General features: G+C 40.3%; 1 protein-coding gene across 5 annotated transcripts in view; it reads right to left on the reverse strand.

Annotated features, from left to right (window-relative positions):
• Positions 1-19,447, reverse strand: part of FARP1 (FERM, ARH/RhoGEF and pleckstrin domain protein 1) — a gene marked incomplete at its 5' end in the record, with an annotated part of 176,187 nt that extends 156,740 nt beyond the window's left edge. For all 5 annotated transcript variants that reach the window (XM_080347824.1, XM_080347823.1, XM_080347822.1 and 2 more), the window contains one exon: positions 19,277-19,447. In XM_080347824.1, coding sequence (XP_080203950.1) covers positions 19,277-19,447 — 171 coding nt within the window. The remainder of the gene's footprint in view (positions 1-19,276) is intronic.
• Between the last annotated feature and the right edge of the window lie 238 nt (positions 19,448-19,685).

A 19,685-nucleotide genomic window follows, 5' to 3' on the forward strand; every position in this document is an offset into this window, starting at 1 on the left:
ATAGTATATTAATACAACAGCACTGTTTAATTGATATAAAATTTAGCTGCTTCCGCTCAGTGATGAGGAATTTGAAACATTACCTAACTGTAGGAGAGAAATGAGACATTTTAATAATTGCCAAGTTTATTTTGCCTATTAGTGGTACTCTATAATGCAACCCACATTTTTTTTACAGAAGTCTATAGCAGAGCTACCTCCCTCTCAAAAACAAGCAACAGTTTTAGCTCCTGTACCCAGTAACGAGTCCTTCTTCAGGTTTGTGAATTCCTCTGTCCCAGTGCAGAAGTGGATAAAACAGGCTAAGGCCACGATTTTTCTCTCTGCTCTTGAGCTTTTCCCATGTGGTTAGCAAGAGCTTGAGACAAACTGGCAGCACATTCCCTCTCCACTTCAAGTAGCTGCCCTGTTGTGAGAAAGTGCCACTGCACAAAAGAACAGATGGAACCGGGATTCCAGCTTAATTTCCTTTTTCAGCTGGAGACATTAGAAGTCTGGCAACACACACAGTAAAAAACAGGAGAGAGAGAAACATTTAAGTGCTCTCTGCACTTGGACCAAAAGTAAAAATAAGCAACTAAAGCTTCCTATTTTCTTCCTCCAAATGAAACTAGAGCTATTTTTTTTTTAAGTTAACCTCCCTCCTTATATGTTATTCTTCAATGTATGACAAATTCTTTAAAATGTTCTCCTTATCATAGATTACAGGCAGATTGCTCAGAAACAAAGTTGCTGGTCAAATTTTGTAACTTAAAATGCACTAGTTTTCTTGGAAGTAAAACTGAAAACCAGCTACAGATTGTTAAAAAACTGAACATACACAATAAATATCCTGCTGAACAGGATACTGAGATCTTTCTGATGCATTACCTGTTTCTGAGAGCATTGAATGCATGTGTTTGGAATATCCCCTCTGCTACCACAGACGTTTTCTTACAGCTAGGGTTTCAACCCTTACGTTTATGCTAACATAAGATCAGCTCTGTTATGTATTCCTCCTTCCCTCTCTTTCACACATGTACAGCTTTGAAGCCTCAAGCAGTTGCAAGTCTAAAAACAAGGGCTGAAGTGCCTTCAGCTTGCTAAGAGAAACCTGAGCCGCATCCTTTCCCTCTTCTCTGAACAACTGAAAAAGCACAATAAATTCCCAGCCCTCCTCTCAACCTTTGACCATGGAGCTCTACTAGGCACTGAAAATAAATTTGCAAGCAAAGACTACACAGTACACTTGACAAAGAGTCAAACTTACTTTCAACACCTCAATTAGTTATGTCTACATTATACACATAGAGCAATCTCATATTTTTAATTACTTCCAGTGTGACGGTGCTTGCTGCTCATTAAAGTTAAGGAAAAAACTACTTCAGATGGATGTAAAATGCAGCTCTCCCACCTCTGTATGGTTCTGCTGTTTTAAGGCAGATTGATTATTTGCATCAAATGGCGCTGGATAATCTGTATTCTTGTGAAGTGGAGGAACAATGACTAAAATAGCACTAAACCCAGCACCTACTATAACAACCTGTAATCTTAAACTAGAGCTGTAACCCATTCATTTAGAGGTCAAAAGTACTTTTTTTTAATTAACACATCTGATTCACTGTGAATTAGCCCAAAAGTATCAGAGCTTATTTTAATTTTGCCAGTTTTGCAGAGTAAACTGATATCAACATTGAATTTTTTTTTCCAACTCTACCTAAGAGCTCAATTTAAAAAAAAAAAAAAGGTAGGGGAAAGCAATACAGAGCAGTATTTCATGCCTTTTGGAAGGTCAATGTAGACCACACAGACATTTAGTCATCTTTATAAATTATGACCTGGGTCTTGGACATGTAGGCTTAGTATGACTGTATATTCAAAGAACTACATTACCTGAAGGCATATATGTAATGGTTAAAGATCTATGATATATTCATTTTAAATAACTTAGGAGTACACTAAGCTCTACCACCAAAAATCCATATAGGCCTCAGCAGTCATTGTTAACATTATCTATATCTTCGGTACTTGTCAAAAGTCTGTTCCAAAATACAGTGGAGGTCACTGAACAGCATCTATGAACAAAGAATCCAGATCTAGTTTGTTCTCTGAGTCTCTATAAGCCACCAGGATTCCTTCATTACATTACTTGAACATCTCCTGGACCACCAATTTCAGTGCTTAAATGAGGAGCTTCACTTTGTCAGTCAATGGAGCATCCACACTGTGTTTCTTGGGAGAGTTCCTTCAAGGAAGCTTATAGGAAAGAACAGGTTGCAAATTAATGACCTGAGACTTGGCTTGTTACAGATACTTGTACCTCAGCACACTTGGTCATCCACCCTCAAAATATACATCTATTTCTGTGCTAATTGGTTGTGCCTTAAAGCTGTTTTCACCTGCTTGCTTTTTGGAAACTGATGATCGACTGGATAGTACCTCATGTTGTTTCAAAACCCGGCATAACGAAACAGTGAGCACTGTTCTAGTGCTCCTGTTTTCTGAACTTGCCAATTATAATGTGAATTCCTTTATTTTCAATTATCTTTCTTGGTAACGCACACTGACATCTTGACTTGAACTGTATTCATTAGGACAAAAAAAGGACAGTAAAACAATCTCCCAACTCCTGATTTTGTAGAACTGTCTCATCACTACTTTAACCAGTGAGACACCACCACTCTGCATGCTGTTCTAAGCAGGATGAATACCGGTGTCGTTATTTTACTTGTTTGCAAACTTTAAGCAAGCAGATTTTTGAGCTTCCCCAAACCATGGATGCTCTTGGGTGGTAATTACTCATATTAAAGTCAGTCCTCTACCACTTTCCAGTTGGTGGCTTGGACAGACTTGAAACGTGTGCTTTCTGCTTTGGTTTTTTTTTTGCTGAACAGCCCACCTAGTTAAAATACTGCAAGAGTCTGTGCCTTCCCTCTTCCCCAGCCAGCTCAGCAGGCGCTCTGCCAGCTCCTCCTTTTCAGTGGTGAGGGAGAACAAGAACGTCCTGCTGCAGGAGCCAGCTGGCTGCCTTCTCCTGTCAAGGACTTAATATACTTCCATAAAGTATTCGGCTGTTGCTGGATGAGAGACAGAGTGCTCTACAGTGCCTTCTCTTCAAACAGTCCTCCTCCTTGACTGGCACAGACCGAACGGATGAAAGAACCGTATGAAAAGGAATGGGAATGAGGGTACCAACACAGCCTTCATTCTTTGCATAAGCAAAAGTCACCTTATTTTTCTTAACCTTCAAGCTAAACATTTTCTCTCCAGGACAAAGGCTCACAGGACAAAAGTTCACGCAAACCTGAAAAACCTTCAAGCTACTTACAAGTTTTATTGACTTCTCATCATCCTTAGCTCAAGCTTGGCTCAATAAAAGCTTTCTTGTACCAAGGATGAAAATGTTTCCACTGCCTTAAAAAGAACAGAAGAAAACCAAACATTTCCAATTTTGTTTTAAACATGAACATTCCCTTTCAATGTCTCTATCTCAAATACTCCATAACTGAGAAACTGAAAATGAAAGCATAGAAGAATAACAAGAACTGGCCTTGGCAACTCTCAACTTATTTTTTCCATGAATCACAAATTCAGTCAGGACTGGAACTTCAGTTACCAGGGCAGCAGGAAGCCTGCCTTTCCAGTAATTTGGAATTATAATACCTTGTTGGCCATTTCAGCCGGATACTAGGAAACTTGTTCCAATTGCTCTTGCCTCACTTCCCTGCCCTTCCGGAGAAGACAGCCTGTCCTACAAGAGCCAGACTGCACTGTCCTCCGTCTCCTCACCAAGGGTCAGCGCTCACACAGCAAGCAATCCTCAGCATCCTATGGCAGCTCTTCCTGGGCAGCTGGCAACAGACTGAAACAGCGCTAGAAGCTCAGGAAAGGAGAAGCTGGAACAGGCAAAAAAGGCCAGGAGAACCACAGGGCTCCTGCTCCGGCGTGAAGATGAGGACAGCAGAGAGAGGCAACAAGCAGATGTGAAGCCAAGTAGGAGACAAACTCCCTCAAGCAGCTGGGGCAGGCAGCTCCTGGAGGGGATCAAAATCTCCCAGTCTTTCTACATGCTGAGGACTCTATACATTAAACTGGTGCTCAGACAAACAGGTTCAAAAATTGAAATAAACCCAAATCATAGTTCTTTTCTCTATCACTTGTGTTTTCAGAAGGTCAGGTTTCTTTTTAAACTGAAGTTTGCAACGTTTCAAAGTGTTGAGTTCGCATAAGCTGATTTGCACCACCTTACTGCTAAGTTTACCTCTTAGGATTCATTTTGAAAGTCAAGTGTCCATTGTTTTGGGACATCTGTAATGGCCTGTATGGAGTTAGTTACTTTGGGTGTTTTTATTAAAGGCATTTTCTTCACTCGAATATATTTTAGACCACTGTAATTTGAATTCTATATATTATTTAAAAGATCATTCTACCAACACCTATATTGATACTGTCACAAATAAACAGATCAGTCCCTTTCTGCCATTACAGAACATGGAGAAAGGAACAGGCAGTGATGCTGTGGCTGCACACACAACTTTACAGCTCTATATGCAACTGTGCAACAAAGATGATTAAGGGAGTGGAGCATCTCCCTTATGAGGAAAGGCTGAGGGAGCTGAGTCTCTCTAGTTTGGAGGAGACTGAGGAGTGACCTCATTCATATTTACAGAGATATAAAGGGTGAGTGTCATGAGGATGGAGCCAGGCTCTTCTCGGTGACAACCAACGATGGGACAAGGGGTAATGGGTACAAACTGGAACACAAAAGGTTCCACTTAAATTTGAGAAGAAACTTCTTCTCAGTGAGGGTGCCAGAGCACTGGAACAGGCTGCCCAGGGAGGTTGTGGAGTCTCCTACTCTGGAGACATTCAAAACCCTCCTGGACACATTCCTGTGTAACCTCATCTAGGTGTTCCTGCTCCGGCAGGGGGATTGGACTGGATGATCTTTCGAGGTCCCTTCCAATCCCTAACATTCTGTGATTCTGTGCCTTAGCAGTACCTTAGCTACAGCTTTTAGCTCAAATTAATCATACTAATGTAACAGACTTGCAATTTGCAGTAATTTTTAAGAGCCACATCATTAACTCTGCTATGTGTAAGCATCTGATAGGAGCCAACTAAATAAACAGAGGAGCGAGTGAGGGATTCTGCTTCCAATTCTGACACTGTACTGTGTAGGCATTGCTGTTTTCTAGTGCTCTTCCTTTAAGTGACTGTGTCATGCTGTGACGTTTAAGACACAAATGATTCAGGCCACCAGTGTTGCAAGTACAAAGTTAAGGGAAAAACAAAACAGGAAAGTTACAGATTTATACAAGTCCAGAACAATGCTTTCCTCCTTCTCTTATTGTGTTTTCTTACACTTTTGGATTTTCAGATGCCTCTTTTTTACCCACCTATCCTACCCTTTTTCCATCACTTTCTTGCCTGCATTTGATCTGTCACCAAAGTAGATTTGCCCTCCCCTAAACAGACTCATCTTCTTTGCCTACCGCTCTGCTACTCAATGATGAAAGACATTATTTTTCACTAAAACATAACCATCTCCAATAATAATAATAGGCCTATTTTTGTGATGCAGTTTAAACAGAACAGCTCAAACCTCACAAAGCAGAGATTAGAGGAACAGTTGATTAAACTAATACATCAGTTTCAAGGAAGTAAAAGAAGCGGCTTCTTTTTCATATGCAGCAGCAAACAGCTAGAACTTTCTCCCACAGAAGACTGTGGAGGTAGGAGGCATCGGCAGGTTCAAAAGGGACTCTGAATGCTGGGGAATAAAGAAAGGCAGAGGGACCAGCTAATGCATCAGGGTGGGAGACGAAATGTTAAGCCAGAAGAAGCGCCAGCCTTACTCTGTAGGGCATTTACGTTTCCATGAAATTATTTTATCAGAGAGGGTCAGGGTATACGGAAATAACATAAGAAAAAAATGAAGCCAACAAGCTCACCATCTGGCATGCTATTAATGGAAGAGTTGCCACATCTTTAGCTATACCCCAGGGTTATCCTTATATTTATAAATAAAAAGAGATGAGGGAGGAACCCCAACTCCAAGGACTAGAAACGCATGTACTGACTTGCATGTCAGGATGAGTCGTCACTCAAAGTTAGTCTTCTCTCAGAGATCTCCTTGGAAAAGCCTAAAACACAGCTAGAAACCCAGCTAACAACAAAGGAATGTGGAAAATCATGGGCCTAGTGCTCCCACTCACTCTCTGGTCCTCTGAGCTACCACTATAGGAATGTGAAAGAAACCCACCCCTGGACTGAAGCCCAAAAGCAGAGGCAAAGGCATTTACAGAGAGGGCTCCACTCATTGCCACAGAGCTCTTCAGGGCCAGAATACAGTGTACAATTGTGACAGATGAAGAAGAGTAAAAAATAGCTTATATACTAGAGGTAACATACCCAAGCACTTCATGTCCTAGTGCACTGGTTTTCAGCCCATGGCAACAAGTGCCCGGGAATCCAGGGACCATTTCTACAAGAAGTAAGTTCATTGATATGGTATCGCCTTCCACACATGTGACCTTTTCAAGAGAATTTGCCTTTCAAGGCCTTCAAATGCCCCCAAATGAAAACAGCAGTAATTGGTAATATCTGTTCACCTGGGAAATATCAGTGTGAGGATCTGATGGTTAAGAAGGACAAATGAATTACCAGTGAGTGGGTGCTAAGATGTCTGCAGGAGACAAGGACAAGTTACTTAATTTCAGGAATAATCAAAATTCACAGTCAAATTAGCCAGGCATCTCCTGCTAAATTAGTATCTCCTGTTAAAATATCTTGCTAATTTGAAATAGAAAGTTTAAATGTTAACACTTAAGCCATCAACAGATTCAAAAACATTAGTTTCTGTTAATTATTGTAGCTACTTGATCCTTTCATGCTACTTTATTGTCAGATGAGCAAGCCTCATTTTCAAGTAATTCTTTAATAAGGCAATGGATAATGTATTAATTCTGAGAGTGCTGAAGGAGTTAACTTTCAGTTTAACTCTCAATAAAATATTACCACAGAAGGCTGAAGACTTGAGTTCTGGTTTTTTTCTTCCCCCACAGGATCCTAAATAGAAGAAGCTCAAAGGGGAAAAAAAAACCCCAACCAACCAACTGAACAACACCAGATTCAAAAGACATACAACCAATTCACTTCACAGCTATACCTATATGGGAAATCAGCCATTTCAGTGCAACCAGGAACAACAGTGTTAACTGACCCCTCACAGATTTGTTCCCTCAGCCCAAGAAAATGCTGAACTGTTTCCTCAGTAACCTTTTGTCACTTCTCCTGGCTAAGCTATGTGCATGCAATCTTTCCCCTAATGAAACGTAAGCAGCATAGATCTGAAACGCTCTGCAGAGAAGTGACCTTTCCACTGAAAGGCATATATCTGTTCAAAGTTATTTGTTTCATGGAACAGATACAAAGAGAAATAGCAAGGGCCAGACTCAGCTTATGTTAGTGAAACAAAAAGATTACCTACTCCTAATTCTATTTCTCTAACAAGAGCAATCCAGTTTGACTTAATAGAATATAGTCTGAAAACTTAGCTCTTCCACAGCTGCTGTGAACCCAGAAGGTTTTCACAAGATTTTCAGGGAGAATTTTGTTGACTTTTCAAAGCAGCTGCAGTTACAAAAGTCTTCCCTTTTCACAAAGCCTGCTCTTCTGCAGCTCGATATTTCTACCTTGCTCTTCCCGAGATTGCCAAAATCATGGAGTTGAACATGTTGTGACACAATCAGCCATTTGAAGCATCTGCTTTCCACTTGAATAATCTTTCAAAGCACATATACCCAAAGTTAGACTTTGACATGAAGTAAAAAACTAAGAAGAAAATCTGAAGGGCTTGACAAACTCTAGAACATAAGCAAGCTTATGACATGTCTCTCATTTATAAAATGATTGCTGCCTTGTTTCTTTTATAAGCCCACAGATGTGGCTGCGAACGCCCATGTGCCACACAGAAACCCGAAGTTTTCTAGCTGACAGTTGCCAGTCACAGGCTTAAAAGAGACAGATCTTCAACTGGTAACTCTGAACTTCAACTAAGGCCCTCAAAGAAAAAAGATCCTAAATCACAGTAGTCCTGAATCCTTACATTCAAGTGTTTCTTGAGGACCTTGAATCATCTCCTCACTGTTGGCCCTGCCTTGAGTGAAGAGTTGGACCAGGCTACCTCCAGGAGTCCCTTCCAATCTCTGTCACGCTAAGAGTGAGCATTCAAGTGCTGCCACAAAAAGCATTTTCTTTTGCCAGTTCCCAGTGTTTGTTTCTGAATTACTCTGAAACATTTAAGAGCATTAGACACATTTTTTTTTCTGTTTGCAGCATTAATCTGTGTGAATCCAACGCTCAAAATTACTTGATAGGGTCCTTCTATAATTCCCGTAAGATATCTTTTTGTATAAGGTTTGACAAAGCATTCTCGTTCACATCAGCTATATGTATTAACTTAATTCTGCAAAATCCCTTTTATTTCAATTCTGTTGAACAAAACTGTAGTATCTGACATGAATTTCAATAGGCAGCACTCTCAGAGAAGACCCCGGGATCATATCACAGAACAGCTAGGGTTGGAAGGGACCTCTGGAGATCATCCAGTCCAACGCACCTGCTAAAGCAGGTTCACCCAGAGCAGATCGCACAGGAATGTGTCCAGGTGGGTTTTGAATGTCTCCAGAGAAAGAGACTCCACAGCCTCTCTGGGCAGCCTGTTCCAGTGCTCTGGCACCCTCATAGTAAAGAAGTTTCTCCTCATGTTGAGATGGAAACTCCTGTGCTTCAGTCTGTGCCTGTTGCCCCTCACCCTATCATTGGGCACCACGGAAAGGAGTCTGGTCCCATCCTCTTGACACCCACCCTTGAGATATTGATAAGCATTGATGAGATGAAAAAACCCTCTCAGCCTTTTCTCTTCCAGGCTGAACAGACCCAGCTCTCTCTGTCTCTCCTCATAGGAAAGGTGCTGTAGGCACTTCATCATGTTTAGATGGAACATAATGTAATCCAGCTTATTTCCAGTAACTCCAGTCAACCTGAGACAATGTACACTGGCTGAGGACCTGGCTCATCCCTGTCAGTAATCAGAAAGGGAAGGTGTTCCCCCAACTTACAGTCACTCCTGAGCAAATATCAAGCTGTTCTGCCCAAATGTGCTCCTTGTAAAAGACCAGAAAGAGAGCTCTGCTACAAAATATTGTGAGGAGCCCTATAATTTGTCTATACAGAGGATATGTAATTGGATGTTTCCTAACACAAAACTGGAAAGTTAGAAAGGAGCGAGGTGACAGAACGGAATGAAACCGCATCTACACCAGATAATGAAGCGATAAAGTGTTAGTCTTTCAAGAGCAAAAGGTGTCCGCCTTTGTGTGTGAAGAACTAGCCTCCGAACACTGACCAACAGCTACACACAAAAACTGTCCAGTCTACAAAATAGAAATTATTACAAATTCAGAAAGAACCATGTGAAGATATTGTGGCATGAGAACAGGACCAGAACTACAAAAGCAAGGCAAACTGAAGAAAAATAAAGAAGAAAGGACTCCAGGTTCAATCAGAAAACCACATGAGAAGGTAACAGCAAAAGAAATGAGAAAAACTGCCTGCTGCTGTGCGCTGCACGAATATTTGCATCTGTCAACAGGCCATCAAAAAGCAAATTGGCACCAAGTCATAACTCACCATTTGCTATTTATATTCTGGCAGCATTATGTTTGTGCAATTTCTATCAGTCAAAGCCTGTTTTTTGGGGATGGGGATAAGAAAAGGACATACTGTAATCTACTTCTGCTATTGCTGTTTGTATTTGCTGAGTTATCTGGTTCTTGATGTGTGCCTTTGCATCACTTCTTATCCAAAAATTGACATATTTATCCAAGAATGATTTTAACACGCTAGCCTTGTTCAAATATGTACAAAGGCTTTGGCAGACATTTTCAACTATGCATTTTATAGCACTTATGCCATTAGGATGTAAAAGGCAACACTTAATTGTGTGTGCGTACTGCAATCACAGCCTTGTCAAGGTACCTCATTGGAGCAGTGGAGACAAGTTTATGGGTAAGAAGCCTATTACTAAGTCTTTCTGAAGGCTTTTAGCTGTGAACTGGTGAAGCCCATTTAGATTGTACCAAGATTAGACAAAGACATACTGCTTCAATCACGTCATCCTAGTTGTAGTTTTTTTATTATATTTTAAGCTGGTCAAACTTCACTTTAAACCACAAATTATCTGAGGTAAAATTTGGATAGATCATCCAACTTGCAGAGTTTCAGTATGGATGAGAATTTGACTCTGTCACTGTAGAAAGCACCACCAGTGTTGCAGCACAGATACAGCCTTTAAAAGCTATGAGTGCTTGTGCCCCTGTGCAGCACAACATGCGACTTGCAATACAATGACCTAATACTGCACTGAGGAAGGAGATCATCATCAAAATGAAACTGGCTGAAGACCTAGGAGATACACCCAAGACCCCTGGGAATGGCAGGAAGCTGGGCCAGGGGAGGTTTAGTTTGGACATGAGGAAAAGGTTCTTCCCCCAGAGGGTGGTGCAGCACTGGAACAGGCTCCCCAGGGAGGTGTCACGGCCCCAAGCCTGACAGTGTTCAAGAAGAGACTGGACAAGCCCTCAGACACATGGTGTGAACTGTGGGGTTGTCCTGTGCAGGGACAGGAGTTGGACTCAATGATCCTTGTGGGTCCCTTCCAAATCAGGAATCTATGATTCTGCAATCTTTCTGCACTGCTACCTCCTGTTTGTTTGGAGAACATCTGTAGCAAGGAACTGAACCTGCAGTTGCAAAGGAGATGTGGGGAGGCAGACAGGACAAGGGAAATAAGCAACATAAGGTGGCACGTTCTAGTGCCAAGCAAGGAAGGAACAAGAGATATCAATGAGAAAACCAAGGAAGTGCTAAAATATGAACCAATATAAAGGGTGGGAGGAGTTCCTAACATTTATTCCCTCTCCCACCTCTGCAGCTGTACTTCGACAGCAGCTTTACCCAAGTCTGAACCACTACTAACATGCTCCTGTCCTTTCTCTCCCCTCTATTGCACCCACATAAGCACCTGTTTGATTTTGTAGGAATCCAGAGTAGGCAAATAAACCCAGAGTGAGGCATTTCAACAGGCTGTGTTGTCACCAGGCAACAAATTATTAATACATGACCATATTCAACTGAGAATGAACTGAACGGGAAACGAATGGATAATTTATAACATTTTGCTACTCTTTTATCATGTACTGCTTAAACCTTTATTTACACAGATAGCTTTCCATTCTGTTCAAAATAATGGAGGAAAGCAACTGCACAGGGATTCCACAAGAAAGGTTCCTTCATCTCTCTAACAGGTAAGAGAACAAGTTACAGGGAGATATGCTTTTACTTGCAATTTAAGTTACTGAAATTCACAGTGCTCTGAATGGTCATTCATCATGCTGTGCGATATAATCACATACCTGCAGTGCTTTGTATCTGAGCCCAGGTTTTCTGATATTTTGCTCAGTGCAGGACTATAAAATGGGTGTGCTTTGAAATGCCTGAAGTCTAATGTGAGATTGTGCTCCTGGCAGAGCATCACACTTGCGCTATGTTTCTTTAGCCATGGACAACACACATGTAACTTAATCAATCACATTTCAGGAGGAGGAGGAGGAAAGCAGCTATTTTCTCCCAGCTTATCCTGCTCATTTGTTATGCCCCTCCAGAGCATAAGGCCAGAAGCCAAGATGACTGTTTTTCATATGCAGCCCAAGGAAAGTAACTTGACCATCTTCTGCTGACAAAGAATGGGCTTAAGAAAATCATGGCATGCATGTGCACCACTGCAGCAAAGCACCAATGCACTGTTCCTCCATAGCACACCTTCTTTTGTTACAACTAGGACAGACAAAAGCAGCGCAACTGGCAGGTCCAGTTCACCTGCCCTAGCAAATCTGTGCTACACAGCACTGCCGGACAGCTATGGGGTGCAGGGAACACTCACGTATATCTTTGGTGTGGTTGAGAACTAAATGGAAACGAAGGAATTTCTGTGGGACAAGTTAGGTGCCTAGATGATAAATGAAGTCTAAGCTGTCGTGTTATGCTCCCCTTACTGGGATATACAAGCACCTCCAGAGAGCAATTAATCTCATAGTAAGATACACGTTCCAGATGGGTTTGATGAACTGCCTGTTGAAGGTACCATGTTTTCACTCTTAACTATGAAGGAAGGAGTGATTAGCTAAGGCTTTGACATATAGTTTTAAAATGTTTAAGCCAGAAGAGACGAACCTCAGTCTCAGCAGGAAGGAAAGAAGCACACAACAGGCAGTTCAGCTCCCTTCTTTCCTCTGACCAGAGGCTGAATATCCCTCCCATTGCCCCTGAAACAGGAAAATGCAGTCATAGAATCATTTAGGTTGGAAAAGACCTTTAAGATCATTGAGTCCAACTGCTAACCTAACACTGCCAAGTCCACCACTAAACCATGTCCCTAAGCACCACATCTACACATCCTTTAAACACTCCCGGGGATGGTGACTCAACCACTTCCCTGGGCAGCCTGTTCCAGTGTTGACAACCCTTTCAGTGAAGGAATTTTTCTTAATATCCAGTCTAAATCTCTCCTGCAACAACTTGTGGCCTGGAGTTATCAGCCTCCACTTCTGACACTAATGACCCACTCACACATACACCTCCAAAGAGGGTGGCTGAGGGGAATATCCCATAACTGGGGAAGGAGCCAAGCTCCCCCCACTACAGCACCAACCCAGCCTCACCAGCACTGTGCAAACCAACTTACAGGCACAGCCATGGTCACCAAAATTAACAGCATGATTTCCCTGACCCCTTCGGCCAGGGCAGCAGCGATCAGCAACGTTCCTGTGCTGCCTCTTCATCCCCAGCCGCCCTTCACCGCACAGCCGTGTCCTCCGCTCCGCACCAGCTCACGCATCCCTGCTCAGGGAGCCAGCTGAACTGAGAGGGGTTATGAGGCATCATTTGAGAAGCCTTCCCTGATTACAAGTTAGGCTAATTCATTCAGGAAAATTACATTCATTTGCCAGTTGTCTTTAAATACATCAATCCACTCTGAAAACGGACGGGATCTGTTGGCGCTTACAATCATATTCCCGCTTCTGTTCATTCTACAGAATATTGTAACAAAGCAATCAGCAGTTTAAACAGCCTGCTGCCTCAGGTTACAGAAGTTGGCTCGTAGATTATTTTCTTTTCTGTTTTAAAAAGCACATAAACTATTAACATGAGTCAGTAAAATTCCCTGTCTCTCAACAAGGACATTCTAATCATCTGTCAACAAAAATCAGTTTATTGGGTTTCTACTTACGATCTTCTACTAAGAAAAATGTAACTGATGTGTTTCAGAATTATAGGAAAAAGAAGCTTTTATTATAATTTCAGAAGATCCAGCAGGGCTGGTGTGACAATTAGTGAATATTTAAATGCTTGATATTCATTGGAAATAGCCTGGCAGTGATGGCCAAATAACTTCAGGCATGAGAAGAAAAGAAAGTCTCAGACTGATGAATAACTGATATTTGACCTGCTGTTCACTTCCTAAGCTGGATAAAAATGCAATTCATATTGAACTGAAGTTGGCTAAGAAAGCATAAAACACTGTTTCATGTTTCTGCATTGCTGTACTGTCTAATGCTCTAATTCTTTTATTCACTGGTTATAATATGCATATTGAGGACAGGGGTAAACACCTAGGACAATGCAATTCCTGTAATCCATAAATATTAGAGAAAATAATTTAAACATTTCTAAACCATGGCTGAAATTTCAAATTTAATAGAGTAACACAATGCTTGTGCAAATTTGTAACAAAGTACATGCAATCTTTGTTGTTAAATATTAAGACATTATAACATTAAGCTTTTTCTGGCACGCTTACACTGGCCTGAACGTGGTGGGACGTAAACTTAATAGAAGGCATTTTCCTCACAAAGGGAATACAAACTATTATTATATGGCTGCGCTAACAAACAAAACCAGCCAAACAAAAAAACCCACCCAGCTTTAAGAAACAGAGCCCTGTCAGCATTACGAAGTCCTTCTCTCTAAGAATTTGGGACTTGAGGCACAGAAATTCCCTGTGAAGACACTACCTCTAAACCCCACTGGAAGATAAATAATTGTTGACTAAGACCATTTGGTCTTTATTCTCTTCACTCTCAGATAACCTAAAGATGAGGAAGCCTTTCTCTTCTGAGAGAAAAGCAAATTGAAATGAAATGTTTACAACCAATGTTTACTAAGGATTATATCCTCACCCTGCTTTCTATTAAGAGACTCCTGTTGCTTAAGAAACCAGGTGTTAATCCCTCAAAGCGGATGACATTTTCCAACCCTGCATATTTCACAAAGCTTGAACACACTTAGAGGGAAAGAAAGTTTACATAAGACACAAACCAGATGTTCAAAAAACTTGGGTAATCTGACAGACAAGTATGTTTTGTTCTTTCCGAAATCAGCCACAAAAAGGCAGCAACTATTTTCTTCCAGACACAATAAAGAGGACTTTGGTTTGGTTTTAATTAAAGAGACTGGATCCTAACTGAGAGAAGAATCGTTCCCTCCTGTGATATACTTTGATCTCACTTTTGATGCTAATGGAAAAGAAACAGCTCTGACTTTCTATTTAGCATCAGTAGTATCTTCATTCCAGGCACATCCACTTAATTCACCCAGAGAGTAGGATATGATCAGTGACAGGCATCATGTCAGTCAGGGTTAAATGTGGTGTGTGTCACCAAATCATCCTGACAGTCTAACATGAGAATCAGTCATGTCTTCAGCATTACCTAAAAGGAACAACAGTGACTCTTTCTGCTTAGGAGTAGTTTTAAAGCAATTACTTCTGCCACTGAAACAACTATAAAAGTAAGCATAATATAAATGGCACAGACACCAAACAGTAAAGGCTTTTATTCCCCAGAATGATCTACAGTCGATGCAACTAGCAGCTATTTTTACATTTCCTTAAAAACTGTGTTTGTTTTTTTTTCTTAAACTGGTTTGACTCTACAGGGGAGATCATATTAAAACAAACATAAGAAAATCCATAAGTTTTACTATGGTTTTATGGAATCAATCCCATTCTCTTACAACTAACTTATATGAGACTGGCAGAAATAAAACCAGCGCAAAAATCAAGCAGAACTGGACACTTCTACCCTCTCTTGTATAATACACAACTTTTATTTGGCAGTGTTGGGTTTCACAAGTCTTGCAGTAGACGTGCCAACCTGTCAAAATGCCCAAGATCTATCTATATAAGATTAACATTATGTGTACAAGGGTGAAAAAATGTTCCCCCTCCATCACATCAGTTGTTTTAGTTAAAGCTGTTGTCCTCTTACCTAGCAGAAGGAGACTGTATTTGCCCATTCTATCACATAGTCCTAACTAAGCCAAACATTAGCTGAAACAGCCTAGTGTATTATGGACCTCTACGGTCTTCAGTTCACATATCTAACTAATATTTCAGGAAAGTCAAATCAAAAAGCAAGAGACAAAAATCTATTCCTCACTCGGATGCAATCCCTCCAGAAAGCTAACACCGTGACCAACACCTGCAAGTGCTGAAGGATCATCAACTTTCAATTCATGCCCTGAATTTTAGGCACTAATCACCTACAACTGCAGCTGAAGCCACCTCCTGCCTAAGTTCACCACAGACTCCAACTAAAGGTACAGAAATTCAGTCATAAAAAGCTGAATAACCTAAAAGAGGGAACAATATTCTACATTTATCTTCTCATAGCAGTATAGACAAACGTGCTCAGAAAGATAATTGGTGAATTTTTTACTTTCCTTTTATATTAAAGGCAATAATACGAAGTTAATATAATCTTTTCTGTGGAAGCAGCAGTGCTCGCCTTTCCTAAGCGTCTGTATTTGCTTGAAGGGAGTCAGGCAACCAGCTAACTGGATGTGTGTAAAAGATCCAGAATTACCTATTCAAGCTTTCGCTGGCTTTTTGGAATATAGGGATGATTGGAAATTCTGCAATGAAATACTGTTTGTTAGTACAAGGTTTTTCTTATGTACCCTTCCTTTTACAAAACTGCAATTGCAAAGGCTGATGAAAAGGCCTTCATTGTGGCTTCTGTTTTTCAAGTCTCTACTTTATGGGTTTTTCCTGGAAAAAAAGAACCATTTACAGGCCCATATGAAGTCATGCTGATCTCTTCTTTCTTTTCTGGGTTTTGTTTTGTTTTTTTTTGTTTGAGAGAAGCTAATAAAATGACCCAGACACAGAATGATTATATAGCACCAAAACACTAACATCAAAAGAATCAACTTTCCTTTAGAAAGACAAATGACACCAAGGTTCGTCCACTTTTAAACAGCCCAAAGAGGAGCAGCGCTCTGAGGGGAATGGAAGTATGGCATGTTTTTATTCTTGCTTTATTATATACAGAACAGACACAGAAATCTGAAGGATTTTGCTCTAATAAAAACAAGTCATTTGCATACGATGGGAGAAAGGGGATTGCCTTAAATGCAAGGATATAGGATCTTGCCTCCTGAAGATAAAAAAACAATCACACCAAAAACCAAACCACACACCACCAAAAAAACCCCACAAACAAAAACAAAAAACCCACCACACCAACCCCAAAATAAAACAAAAACCCAAGAAAAACACCACACCAATACAATCTTTGTCCAGTTTTAGCTAATAGGAGGAAGAAGAAACTGTAGGAGTAGCAAGGAAGGAGGACTAGACAGATGGATAGTCCCAACTACTTCACTACCTCCCCCAAATTCAGGAAGAAGTAGCACCAATATCCACATCTATTTTTACACAGAATTCACGAGCAAATAATAAACCAGCATGACTTAAACCTCATACCATCCTACAAGACACATTACAAGCAGCAATAAAACCACTCAAAGTTTGGCCCATTTGGTAATAGAGAAAAAATTGCCCAGCAAAATTCCTGAAACTATGGGAAACACGAAGCCTTGTCAGTTCATGCTTGTATCGTATTTGGAAGGTTATTTTCAAAACCATGGCAGCCCAAGTTTTGTAAAGAGTCATTCAGGCCTTCAACCATGCAAAAAGCCTTTAATTCTCCACTGCAAAGCAAGCCCACAGATGTGCTTAGCCGTGTAATGTTTAACATCCTCTGCCCACTGCCACAGTTTCTGCTCCTAAAATATTTTGTTAAAACGATGTCACTTTCTTTTTCTGTGTGTAATGCACCAACCTGGCTAAAACCAGCAAGCTTTTAAATGGGAGCATGGGTTTTCCAACATAAATAAACATCTCAGTTTCGATGTACTAAAAGTTTTTCAGTTTTGTGAGATGGGACTAAAAAAATTAATGCCTCTTAAAGCACACTGAAAACAATGCATATTGCTTCACTTGACTCTGCAGACCTTTAAGAGACAAAAGGCTTTAGGAATCTGCTCCAAGAGACTTTATAATCTAAGCATCCTGCAAATCTCACCACAAGATTTGACTTTAAAACAAACTGGGCTCTCCTGGAATAGAGGTAGTTATGAAATAAAAGCCTCAGAAAATAATCATATTGACGTCATCTGAACAGAGAGTTGTTTAAACAGCCAGGTCTTCCAGGTATTGCTGAAGTTTAGAAACAAAGAGTAATGCTGACTTCTAATAGTGATGATTAAAAAAAAATAACTGTTTTCTCAAACTCCCAAAAGCAAAGCTGGAGTTACATGGGTGCATTGCATTCTTCTGTTACCTATGTTTGCTTCTAATCAATTTAATGAAAGGGATTTGATCTTAAAAATGTTCCTACTAAGTGTCTGTTAAATTGAATTATTAACTCTTACAAACTGCACACCATTTCCAAAGTGTGGTGAAGTAGCAGCTGGGAAGGGAAGGAAGGTTAAGGTTGTCTCTGGGATAATAGGGATATTTGTACCACATAAGCTAAGCAGTACAATTTCATTAGCATTTGATAATTTAAACTAGAACTATGCTTTTGAACAGTGACAATTACCTAAAGACTGCTAATTTTAGTCTGCTTGCTATGGATATTTGATAGGCATTCTAAAGGGCACAAAGCCATAAGAAGGTGCTACACACATAAGCATTTTGCTTGGTGAGAGTTCAGTTCACACACACCTGCCTGTGCAGAGAACTTACTCTACTACAACAGAATCTGAGACTGAACGCACAGTTGGGTCACAAAGAGCAGCAGAGAGCAAAACAAAAAGTACATGTGTGTACACACACAACATAGACAAACAAAACGTTATAAACAGGTAAAATGTATTTTTTTAAGTTAGGATTTTGCAAATCAGAGTTCTTTCATCTTTAATGCAGAGATACTATTTTTTCAGTGACCACAAGTGTTTTCACAGGCCACTACACGTGTGTATCTCACTGGTAACTCCCCCATTTCACGGAAGGGAAAACTGAGCCAATAAAGTCATGGGGAGTTACCATAGCTACATAAAATGCAAGTCACAAAGGATGAAATTTGAACTCAGGTTTCCAGTTTCCTATTCACTGAACACTGAGGACTTTGAAAAATATACATTCCAGTACACTTTCATAACAGTAACAGTGTTCAACCACCTGACATGTTAATCACCTAAGCATGGCATGTTAAAATCAATAGTAGTTATTAACAGCTAGTGTAAATCAGAATCGGTTTTTGTATCAAAACTAATTCAAACTGATTCTTGTGATCACACGCAGGTAAAAGCAGTAGTAACTCTGTTTCCTTGGCAAGTACAAGCCTAGATTTATTTCAATGGAGTACAGAAAAACTTTAGATGAGATTGTTTTCTTTCCTTGTACTCAACATATGAGTACTTGGCATCTGCAAGAGTGACACAAATTAGTGAAAACTCTGACAATTTGAAGTTACTATCCTAAGGACTTGTCGGAGGAAAAGAAAAAAGAAATCTGTATAGATCTATGGTTTACTGCATCAAGAGCAAAACAGCATCAAGGACACATATCAACTGTGCAGAAAGTAGAATAAATCCCTGATGTATTATTTGAAGGAAAAAAAAATACCAAGGACTTTCACTTCTTCTGAAGCCATTCAAACAGAAATAGAATAATAACTGGAATGTTATGGTTTACTCCACTGTTTAATATCATTCTATTGCATCATCATCATCTGTTTAATGCTGATAAAATAGCCATTTTCTCCGCAAAATGAATTCATTAGCCAAAGATTTACTGTTGAAGTAAAAAGAGAACTGTTTTGAAAACAGGCATTTTCAGAAATGCCTGAATAATCTTTAGCCATCCCAACCTCCATATCCTTACCGGAACATCAAAAGTTTCTTGTGTGTCATCCAGCATCTGAATTTTGATGGAGATGAGTTTTCCTGGAGGTGTCATAGGTGGTTTCTGTCCATGCTCCAAGGTACTGATCCCAGTATTTTCCTGAGCTCCTAACCGGGATCCAGCTGTTGGTCTCTGCTCTGTTTCACCCATGTTTAGAGAAACACGGTTCTTATATCTGGTAAAAGAATAAGGGGAAAGAGGACCACGTCACTATAAATAAGAGTTGTTGCACATAAGCATTATGGTATATATATACTTACAGCTAATAAACCATATGACCATTAACACAAAGTAATAACCATTATGATTTTTTTATGTCTCATATGAAGACAAGAAAATCAGGCAAACTGTACTTTTCAAAATACACAGGCTAATCACCTCCTGGGGG

The sequence above is a fragment of the Nesoenas mayeri genome (genome assembly GCF_963082525.1).
Source record: "Nesoenas mayeri genome assembly, chromosome: 1".
Lineage (NCBI taxonomy): Eukaryota > Metazoa > Chordata > Aves > Columbiformes > Columbidae > Nesoenas > Nesoenas mayeri.